This window comes from Neophocaena asiaeorientalis, unplaced genomic scaffold (assembly GCF_003031525.2).
Source record: "Neophocaena asiaeorientalis asiaeorientalis breed wild unplaced genomic scaffold, Neophocaena_asiaeorientalis_V1.1 scaffold118, whole genome shotgun sequence".
Lineage (NCBI taxonomy): Eukaryota > Metazoa > Chordata > Mammalia > Artiodactyla > Phocoenidae > Neophocaena > Neophocaena asiaeorientalis.
The window spans coordinates 2,018,006-2,029,096 of NW_020175528.1; the positions used below are offsets into that span (position 1 = coordinate 2,018,006).

The 11,091-nt window shown below is 49.6% G+C and overlaps 1 protein-coding gene across 10 annotated transcripts in view; it reads left to right on the plus strand.

Moving 5' to 3' along the window:
- PXYLP1 (2-phosphoxylose phosphatase 1) overlaps positions 1 to 11,091 on the plus strand; it is a 68,438-nt gene that overhangs the window by 30,875 nt on the left and 26,472 nt on the right. For 7 of the 10 annotated variants that reach the window (XM_024769053.1, XM_024769054.1, XM_024769055.1 and 4 more), the window contains one exon: positions 5,329 to 5,460. The exons of 2 other annotated variants lie outside the window; for them this stretch is intronic. In XM_024769053.1, the coding sequence (XP_024624821.1) occupies positions 5,382 to 5,460 (79 nt within the window). In that variant the 5' untranslated portion in view covers positions 5,329 to 5,381. Of the gene's footprint in view, positions 1 to 2,391; positions 2,562 to 5,328; positions 5,461 to 11,091 lie in introns of those variants that run through there. One more of the 10 variants, XM_024769061.1, reaches the window with a different exon arrangement.

Below are 11,091 nucleotides of genomic sequence, written 5' to 3' on the forward strand. Positions count from 1 at the left end.
CACCAGGCTGGTCCTAGCACAGTGGCAGTAATGAGATTCTGACCATTATTTACCATTTGCAGTCTGCCAAGGGAGAGTCAGAAGATAGGGGCACCAGAAACCCAGAACATATCAAGGGGAAACGGTGCGTGTCCTTCGATGGAGGCCTGTGTCATCAAATGAAAAGCCACAGATAACGTGGAGACGTCAGTAGCCCAAAACCTAAAAGCACTACGGCAGTCATATGATCCCAGCCATCTGGTTAACCCAACATATCCTCGGTATTTTAAATCTGGAGCTAAATATATCTCCTTTTCCCAAAAGCCCTCGGCATATTGAAGAATGTAGATGAGATGAAGCTTTTGTATGTGGTGCCTGCAAAAAAAAGATGAGGATATAGGGATCTAGACCCTGGCTTAGAATTTCCTGGTAAAAACCCAAGGTATTTTCTCTTTATTGGATCAGTTAGCTTTTGCTTTACAGGTCTCAAGCTCCCCAAACTTAGTGGCTTAAAACCTTTACATATTTGCTGTGATCTGGGGGTTGGCTGTGCAGTTCTTTTAGGCTGGGCTGACTCTCCCGATCTGCATCTACAGGTGGTAAGGCTGGGCTGGATGGTCTCGGATGGCCTTGCTCACATGTGTGGTGATTGGCAGGCTGGTGGTCTGAAGAGAGCCTCAGCCAGGACTGCTTGCCTTGGCCCCATGTGGTCTCTCATCGTCCAGCAGCTCGCCTGGGTGTCTTCACACGGTGGTCTTGGTGTTCTAAAAGCAGCCAAGGAGGACAAGCCCTAATGCATAAGTACTTTTCATGCCTCTATTTGCAGCTCATTTGCTGTCGTCCCATTGGCCAAAGCATATACCTTGTCCAAGCTTAGAGTCGGTTTGGGAGGCATCTACACAAGGCCGTGGACACAGAAAGGCATGAACAGACTGGGGGCCGTCACCGCAACAAATCAAACCTGTCTATAAGCCTGAGATTTAACTTAGCAAAAGCAGTTATTTCCACCTGATGCCCACCTGAAGACGACTCTGAACTAGGCTGTGACTCACCTTCATGTAAAGAGGCAGTTCTAGTGGCCTCATCTGTCAGTAAGTGTGGTGGAAAATCTCTCAAGAGCCTGGAGGCAGGAAGTGCTTAAAGGTCAGACCCAGCCCAGCACCAGAAGAAAGTTCTCACCACCCACACCCAAATGCAGGGCAACCAAGAGGCAAGTCTGGTTCCCGAGCTGCTAAAGCAAGAGACACCACCAGGCTCAGAAATCAGTGGTGGGTGGTTTCCCCCAGGCAGCAAGGCTGCATCCCAGGCCCACAGTGAGAGGCTGAAGATGGCATCTGAACCAGAGCGAGCGACAGAGGGACGGGTGGGGATGAGAACAGGTGACCATTTTAGCACTCACATAGCTGGAGGAGCCAGCAAACAGGTTAAGAAACTCTTCCTCTTTCCCAGGAGGAGGGAGGAAGCAGCAGAGTGAACTGACAGAAGATCAGTAGGTAACGAAGCCATTTTCGTTACCATTTACTTTCTTTTTTAAAAAATTTATTTATTTTTGGCTGCATTGGGTCTTTCTTGCTGTGCGTGGGCTTCCTCTAGTTGTGGCGAGCGGGGGCTACTCTTCGTTGCGGTGCACAGGCTTCTCATTGCAGTGGCTTCTCTTGTTCCAGAGCACAGGCTCTAGGCGCACGGGCTTCAGTAGTTGTGGCTCACAGGCTCTAGAGCGCAGGCTCAATAGTTGTGGCGCACGGGCTTAGTTGCTCCGCGGCATGTGAGATCTTCCCAGACCAGAGCTCGAACCCATGTCCCCTGCATTGGCAGGCGGATTCTTAACCACTGCGCCACCAGGGAAGCCCACCATTTTCTTTTAATTTTTATTTATTTATTTATTTATTTCCTTATGTTTTTTGGCTGCGTGGGGTCTTAGTTGTGGCACACGGGATCTTTGTTGAGGCAAGAGGGATCTTTTCGTTAGAGTGCGCGGTCTGCTCAGGTTTCTCTCTAGCTGTGGCGTGCGGGTCTTTCTCTCTCTAGTCATGGCCGCGGGCTCCAGAGCGCATGGGCTCTCTAGTTGGTGGCACGCGGGCTCTCTCGTTGAGGTGCGCGAGCTCAGTAGTTGCGGCGCGCAGGCTTAGTTGCCCTGCGGCTTGTGGGATCCTAGTTCCCCGACCAGGGATCGAACCCGCATCCCCTGCATTGCAAGGAGGATTCTCTACCACTGGACCACCAGGGAAGTTCCTGACAGCCATTTTCTTTTGAGCGTCTACCATACGCTGGGGATTGTACTTAGCCTCGCAACACCCCGGGTAATTAGTCCCAATTTACAGATGAGGAAACTGAGTCTCGGAGAGATTAAGTAACTTGGCCCACGGTCGCCGAGCTCGAGGGTCTGACCCAGCTCTGTCTGCCTCCAGGGTGCCGTGTGCCCTTTCTCTGCACGTGCTGCTGATGTGGTCCCACAGAGAAGCATCTTCAGGCAGCAAGAAAAGCAGAACCCTCCTAACAGAACTCTGAAAGGCCCCAAAGGCCATCTGCTGGGCAGGAACACTTGAAGATGCTCGTGTAAAGGAAATGGAGCCCTTCCAAAGGTGGTATTAGCCTCAAAAGAAGGTGGTAGCATAACAGAAGGGACAGGAAGGCATGAAGGAAAGCCCCAGGATATTTATTTTGGGGGGAACAGGGACACCCAAAAGGAGACATTGCTCTGAACCTTCTCCACATTCTGTGATCTAATCTCCATCCACACACCCCACTCACCTTCCCCAAATTAAAAGGATCCCCTTATAAGAAGGTCATTGTAAAGTAGAATAAATCCAATCGGGAACAACTGCGTTAGTGAGAGGGTTCTGAAATCCACAGGCTGGTGAGCCGGAAGCAGCCAGCCGTCCTCAGGTAGCTAAGAAGCTGGCACATGCCAAGAGTTAACTTGTTCTGCGTAGATACACGGGTTGCAACTAGAATCAGTATGTGGACATGTGGGGATGACACTGTAAGGCATAAGAAAGAGCTTTAGAGGCACAGATCTCATTTCGTATCTTGTCATCACCACTTAATAACCTCATACCCTTGAGCTTCGATTTTCTGCTTGCATGTTAGAAATTACCAAGCCTGTCCTCAGAGCATGTCACGGGAATCCTAAGGGAATGGATGGTTTTGAGAAGTTAGAAGTTCCTGGTTCCCGGAGGAGTGGAGCAAAGGTTGGAAGCTGCCCAGGGGAGGCTGCTCCGAGGGAACGCTGACATTCCACCCGGGTGGGGTATATTTTGGAAATACTGGCCAGTGTTTGCAGCTGAATGTCGGTGCCTTCCGTGCTCATCCCTGCGGAGCTTGGCCAGGCAGCAGAACCTGTCCAGGGTGAGGGGTAGAGAGACTGTGACTTGAATTTGACTTAGGTTGTTTTCCTTTGGTCGGGGAGGGGGACGGTTGCTGTTGAACCATCAGATGAGCATTGCCGAGGACACCCCCAAGGTCGAGGATATGAGAGAGTAGACTATGACGACTCCCAGACAGCCCAGGCAAGGAACTCGCCAGCCTGGATCAGCGGCCCAGAGCCACCCAGGCTTGACGCTTTACATCTGGGATTGGGGTTTGTCCACATGAAGGCTTCACCCTCTTTGTTGCCTCAAGAGGGAACAGCTACAGGGCTACAGTCAGATGGACCCACATCCTGTCTCTCACTGTCACCTCAGCCACCTTGGGGGTTCAGTGCAGAAGTCCTGGCCTTGGCCTCTCACCAAGTGTAGATGCTGATGAGCTGCTTTCAGGGTCTGTGGGTGTCCTTGCAAACACCCCCAGGGGGAGGCCATGGGGAGTTTGAGTTTTGGAAACAGAAAACATTTATTTGGGGTCCTAAATATATTAAATCCTGGGTGGGATCAACCAGGGTTGTGTGTTGTTTTAGCCAGAAACGCCAGAGAGCTTGTGGGGCTTTTGAGTCCCCACCAGGGCAGGGAGGTGAGTGTCCCCAGGAGGATAGATCACCTTGGGACATGAAGTACTGGCCCCTGGATAGGAGCAGTGACTAAAGGGACAGAAGCAGTGCTCATTTGAAGGTATAAATTGGGATCCATTTGTTAACAGAGTTGCCGGACGCTGGACGTACAGGCTCAACTGTGAGGTGCAAGGGTATTTTCGTCAGTCTTTTAGCCACTGTTCTCTTGTGATAGAAAGTCTGACAGGTCTTTTAAAGGAGTGGTTTCTCAAACTCCCTTGTAGGGCTCTGGGTGTGGAGGTGGGTGAGTTGGGGGAGGGCAGCTGGGAAGCAAGAGACCCCAGGGCTCTGGCTCCTGCGTCGTTCCCTGCACATGTGCTCTTTTTTTTTTTTTTTAACAGCTTTGTTGAGGTATAATTCACATACCAAACAACTCACCTGAAGGGTATAATTCAGTAGCTTTTAATATATTCATAGAGGTGTACAGTCCTCACCGCATTAGCAGGTGAGCTTTTATCTGATTGCTTTTCTATTGTATTTGAAGGAGGAAAAGATTCTGCCACTAAAATCAGGTTTGAAATAACTGTTATAATCTTGCTGTGGTTAAGAACCTTTTGTGAAGAGGCTGTGCTTTTCAAGTTCTATTTTAAACCCCAATGAGAATCAGGAAATAAATTTGGTATCTAAGACTGATGGGGTAAAACCCATAGCAACCATTCACTTTTTTCACAGGAGGGACATTTAGAGCCTCATTCAGCGTTTTTTAAAAGTCCTTTTGCACAGTTCTAACATGGTCAGAGAAAATTAGAATGGTGAGTGGGGCTGCAGGGAGACCCATGGATGCAGCTGAAATAGGCCCAGTGGTCCAGGATCGGGGGAGGTCTCTAATTAGCAGATGTTCCTACTTGGCGTAGGAACAGATCCTCGACACAGCCCAGCTGTCCCTAAAGGCATTAAAGTGGGGCATGAGGCAGTGATTGACATTCAGGGTAACGATAGAAGTTAAAGAAGCAGGATCATCGTAGCAAAGTGTTCATCAGAAACGGTTGAAGATTTAGAAGTCGGGGGTCAGAATGGGGTGAGCATTTGCTGGTCCTTGTAAAGACTTCATGCGTCTGGCACACTGTAAGTGCTCAATAAACATCCTGTCCGTTTTTCTTTGGAAGGGCCATCCTGTAAAATCTCCTTCTCTCTTGAGGTCAGATAAACGAAGCATTCACAGACTGTTCCCACCTGTTAATTTGAAGGGCACCTTCTGAGCTGGGCTAGTTTGGGGGCGAAGACATCAGCAACAGCGCAGGAATGTTCTCCGAAGGGGATTCACGCTTCCCTGCCGGAGGATGGGGCTAATTAGATTATTTCCGGTTGGCAAACTTGGTTTTCCACCTTGGAACACGTGTTTCTTACCTCTCCTCTCTTCACAGGATGTGTTCCTGATTCGAGGTGAAACCATGAAGAGAAGATAAAACAAATAATAATGCTTTTCCGCAATCGCTTCGTGCTGCTGCTGGCCCTGGCTGCGCTGCTGGCCTTCGTGAGCCTCAGCCTTCAGTTCTGTGAGTGTGGCTGGGCTGGCGGGTCCCGGCCGGGGGAGTGCTTCTCTCTGAAATAGAAGGCCCCGTGGGGAGGAAGCACATAGGTCCCAAAGCCTTTGTTCTTGCAGTGAACAGTGAGGTTTCAAACACCCCAGTCTTTTTATTGTTGGCCCTAGTGGTGGGAGGCTGTGATTCTGTGCCTGTGAGGAACAAGAGCAATCACTAAGCCTCGTGACGCGTTTTTGGCTTCTCCCTGGATTCCTAAACTCCCTGGTTATTCCTGGATCTTTAGTTCAGGTTCCCAAGGCGAAGACAGTGAGTGGTCAGCTCGTGTCCTCGTGCAGGTCGCACAGCAGAGGTGCCTGGCCCACCAGCTGGTTCTTTGGGGGTTGGGTGTTCGTTATTAGGGAGGGTAGGGGGATTAGGTCCCAGTACCAAACGCAGCCCCTGGGCAGCAGGGACCGTGCATGGGAAACCCCACATGGCAAGCACAGCTGAGGAAGCCAGTCCATGGGCCTCACCACCTGTACTCTGCCCTTCACTGGGAGCCTGTGCTCAGGCTGGGCCCCAAATCTATATGCCCCACTGCTCCCTGAGGGAGTTTGTCCTCAAATAACAGATCTGGTCTGGTACCTTGTTGGTTGTAACCCTTCAGTGGTGGGTCCCCGGGAGGCCCCTTGCCTTCATGGGGCCCCTCTCTCACCTTGAACTTTATGCCATAGGCTTGTCGAGTGGCTTGGCATTCTCTCCACATGCAGGTTGTGCTCTGTGCCCAGATCCTGCCGGCCCCTCTGCCTGGCCTGTCCTCCTCACCTCCCTTCCATCTTCTCCTCCACATGGTTCACTCAGCCCTTTCTTTTTCAGGAATGTTCCGTGACTCCCTAACTGGGTCTGGGCTTCCTGGCTGTACTTCCGGGGTGCCCCGAACCTGCTCCCCTCCTACACTAGCCGTGCGGCATCATACTTCTCAGTTCTTGTGTCTTTTCCATCTCCAAGACCGTCTGCTCTTCGAGAGCAGCACCCACATCTGTTTCCCTCTTTATCACGGGAACCGGCATTGCCAGCCACACGGGAGGTGTCTCAGGAATGTTTACGTGAATGGATGAACCTACACCTGCTCTGGAAAGCAGGCTGACCCTAATTCCCTGTCCTTCTGGTTCTGTGTACTTGAAGCCGAGAAAATATCTGGGCAATGCTGGCAATTGTGTTTTTGCTGCCATCTACCTGCCCTCCACTTCCCCCCTCACCCCGATGGGTGGGAAACAAGGGCTTGGCCTCCATCACTGCCTGGGGCATCTCTGTGAGGAGGTGGCGTGGCCGTCACTGTCTGCCTGATGGAAGGAAGGGCAGGTGGCCGTGAGAGCAGGATGTTCTCAGTGTGCTGGGGGACGTGGGAAAGACCTGGCATTTGGAATAAGTGGTTTGAAGGCAAGAGGCTTTGAGCAAGTTTCTCCGTTTCACCTCCAATCTGTGACATATTCCATGCACACATCTAGTGCATATGACAGGCACTTCTAACAGTAAAGAGAATTAAAAATACTCACTTTGTCCTTCCAGAATAGGGAAAGAGGTCAAGAGAAGATACTTGTGTAAAGTGTAAAGGTTCTCCAGATGGTTAATAAACTGTTTGAAAACAAAGAAAAGAATCTTTTCCAGAAAGTGTGTTAGGACTGTCATTCATTTAGTTGTTTATAACTTTTCATTAAAAACTTTCCATCCTGTCACTGGAGAGGTAGGATGTTACCATCAACCTCGATTGTTATTCTGAGACCCTGACAGGTTCTGAGACGTGAACGTGGGTTACTTGTGTTTGCTGGCTTTCTCTTGCATGAGGTGGTTCCTGCATCACTCAGTTGGCCCGTGTGTTTCGCTTATATAACTCTTCTGAAAGTACCTTCTGTTTTAGGAGAGCCGCTTTTCAGCCGTACTGTTTTTCGGGAAAATTTTGCAGGGTAAATTGGCCTGCCTGGGTCTGAGGTCTTTATTCTTGAATATATTGGAGTTCGGGAAGACGTTAAGACATGAACATTCTTTCTGCTCTTCTGCTTCTAGGTAAACTGTAACTTTGGAATTTATTTTCGTGTGGAAATTGAGTTACATTGCTTTATTTTTTAGTTGCTTTATTGGTTGCTAATTATTATGGTGTAAGAAACTGCACTAATTCGTAATACAAAGGTGTCTGCTTAAGTAACGCTTATATTTTCATCCTTACCCTGAAATATATGGACTTTTTTCTTTACCATTTCTTTTGACTTATTTTTGAATACCGGATTAGCACATATAATTGTCTTAGGTGATATATTTGAGACAATCAAATAGAACTTGGTTTTCTCATGTTTTAAATGAACAATATTGTTTTATTTGTTTTCTGAAATGATTGTATATTTTATTTTGTCTTGTTGATAGTTTTCTTTTTCTGATGTTTTGAATATGAGAAAGTTATGACCCAGGTTACAATGAAAAAAATCAGGTTGTTTAAAAAAAAACATTTCTTCCTCTCGGTACAGAAAGTGTGTATGTGAACCCACATATATTTATTAAGTGCTTATGTGTGTTAGATATTTTTCTACACTGTCGGGGTAGAGGTGGTAGGGAAAGGATACAAAAAAGATTAAAATACAGTTCATAGTTTCTCAAACTACGTTTATTTTAAATGGTAGTGATGACTCCCTGTATGGTAGTAGACACTAATGAAAATCATTCATTTTGTGTTTTCAAGTCCTTGATGTTTTTGACTTTGGAAATAGAGGGATTCTGAAATTCCCGATATTCAAATCGAAGAAGGGAACAAGTAAGGTATATACATCATTAGTTATTCTAGTTAAAATGTGTACAAGTGGAAAAATAACTTCTCAAATTGAGGGACTCCTTCAGTGCGACAGGAAAAGACCACTGGGTTATGAAAACCTGTGGATGATTCGTTATTTTGCTGCTTTTTCTGCTCGTTTGTAATTGTCCATTTTCTGCTGCGACCCACCCTTTCCTTCATGCTTATCCTGTGCTCATTTCACCACGTTCCAACCACCATTCCCAAAATGGCAGCGTGGCAGGAGCTCAGCCCGCAGACCCTGGAACCACAGCCTTGGGTTTGAATGCCGCTCTGACACTTAGCAGCTGTGTGCCCTCGGCAGGTGTGGCCTCCTGGAGCCTCTATTCCTTCTTCTGTAAAATGGAGTTCATTGTTGCTCCTTTGAAACCTTGGCGTGAGAACGGAGATTTTGTGGGAAACCCCTTGGCTCGGGGAAGCACAGTCAGTGTAGAGTCCTGTCATGATATATCATCACCAGAATCCAGGGCTCTTGGTGTCCCAAAGGCTGCTTCAGCCACTTGTGGAGAGAGCTTTTGAAACAGTATATCATGCATTTCTTTCTTTTTGATCAGAGTTCATTGGCCGTGATAGGAGTCAGTCTACACTGGGCACGTGTATCTTGGGCAGGGCCCTGGTTGACCAGAGCACGTTTCTAAGGGAGATGTCCAAGGTGGACTGGAAACGCAGATCCCCAGGTAGAAGAGGGGAGGGTTAACCTGCCAAAGTGAAAGCCAGAGTGAAGGCTGTCTTCAGTATCTGCAGAGCCCTATCTCTATCCAGTATCTGCAAGAGGAGTGAGACCAGCTCTGTGTGGCCTGGTGGCCAGGGAGACACATTTTAGTTAAGCATCAAGCGAAGCTTCCCGAACGTCATCGTCCGGCGGAGGTGGAGCGGGCTGTGTGCACACCCGGGAGCATCGCTCTGTGAAGAATAGGACAGTAGGCAGGTCCCTGGACCTGATCCCATTTAAAACCTCTTCAGACTCTGAGGTTTTGGGAATTGTATCTTTCCTTGTTGATCCAGTGCCATTAGTTTGCATAACTTTGTCCTTCAGCAAACGTTCCACTGTGTGCCGGGCCAGGGCTGGGCGTTTCATCACCTAGGAGCCACAGGAGCTCTCTGTCTGGTGGAGGAGAATCCCGAGCAGATACTTGGAACACAGTGTACAATATGCTAGGACAGGAAAGAGGCAGCCCCACGAGGAAGTGGGAAAGAACGTGGACTCCAGAGCCAGACTGCCTGGGTCGAGTCCCTGTCCTGCCACCTACCAGCTGTGTGAGGTCAGGCACGTTACCTACCCTCTCCGTGCCTCGGTTTCCTCATCTGTAAAATGGGGATAACGAGAGTTCCTATTTCATTGGGTTGGTAAAGGATATTTATAACACACCTAGAACAGTTCCTGGCACATAATAATCACTCTATGCGTGTTTGTTAAATAACATGAATGAGAGATGACTCGTGACAGGGCGACATGGGCAGAGGAGGGACAAGAAGCTGATCCAGCGTAGGAGGTCAGGGAAGACTCATTCCCGGAGGAGGTGACATCCGAGCTTCAGCCTTGAGGGATGAGTTGGAGTTGTCCAAAAAGGAAGCTGGGAAGGGCATTCCTGGCAGATGGAGGTGGGTGTGCAAAGGCAGGGCAGGAGAGAGCAGGACCAGGTTAGTCACCGGTGGGTAGCTGTGAAGCTGGGCAAAGGCCTAGGCCACCTCCATCACCGTGTTATATCCTGAAAGTATGGGGAGCCACTGAAGCAGGGGAGACAGCATATCATTAGATTTGTCTGGGAAAGACCACAGTCTGGTACAGTGTTTGCAGAAGAGCGGTCTCCTGAGCCCCTTGATTACAGCAGCCACGGGCGTCTGTTAAAACGCGTGTTCCAAAACCAGAAAGAGAGCACATTTGTGCCCCTCCCCAGAGAATCAGAATTGTGGGAGGAGAACTCCCTGGGGCTTCTAATGTACACAAAATGTGGGTGCTGCCCGTTCAGGGGCCGGTGGGAGGCTGATACTGAAAGACAACTCGGGGCCACCTTCCTCCTCCAGTTAAAGGCTGGGAGTGGCTCCGATGAAGGTGTTGGCCCCGAAAGGGAGGAGCAAAGCTGAGAGCATCGGGATTCTGTGGACTTTGAGCTAAACCATCGGGCGGTGCAGCGGGGCCCGGGGTGAAGAAAGAGAAGGGAAGGCTCTGCCACGCCGTGTAGGGCTCAGGTGGTCCAGTGGGTGCTGCCTTCATTCACGCATCCACGCAGCCGCTCACACAGACGGCCCCTCCACCTGGCTTAAGTGTGCCGAAGGCCGAAGGCAGTACCCAGCGCACATTCTGGGAGGTCGCCCATGTGGAGCTGTTGGCGGTGGGTGAGGAGGCCCGGGGAGAGCAGTCTGAACAAGTGGAGGAGCAGGGCAAGCCCAGGCAGCTAGGTGGGAGCGGAGCAGGCGAAGAGCTGGGGCCTCCGCCTGCTGCCCTTCGAGCTCGGCTGTTGGCATTTGTGGCTCCAGCTCTTCGTGGGCCCCCCCGAAGGTCCATGGCGTATGGTGGCGGGGGTTTTGCCGAGGCACAAATACACATAATCGTAGCTGTGAGTGGGCACCTTGGGCTAGTCCTGCGTCCCGCCCTGCAAAGCTGCGGGGCTTTGTCATTCTCTCTTCTCTGTCCTGTGTACATTTTATGGAGGAAAGCATGTGTCCGGGTGATGTGTGTAAATTTGGGGATCCATGAAGATCTTGATATGTTTTGGTGGCAAAGGTTTGGGGATGCAACCCTTAGGATGCCAAGGCTCTAATGTACTGCGTATTTAAAAAACACAGTAAGATTCCTGCTGGGTTTTTATTTTGGTGAGTCGGAG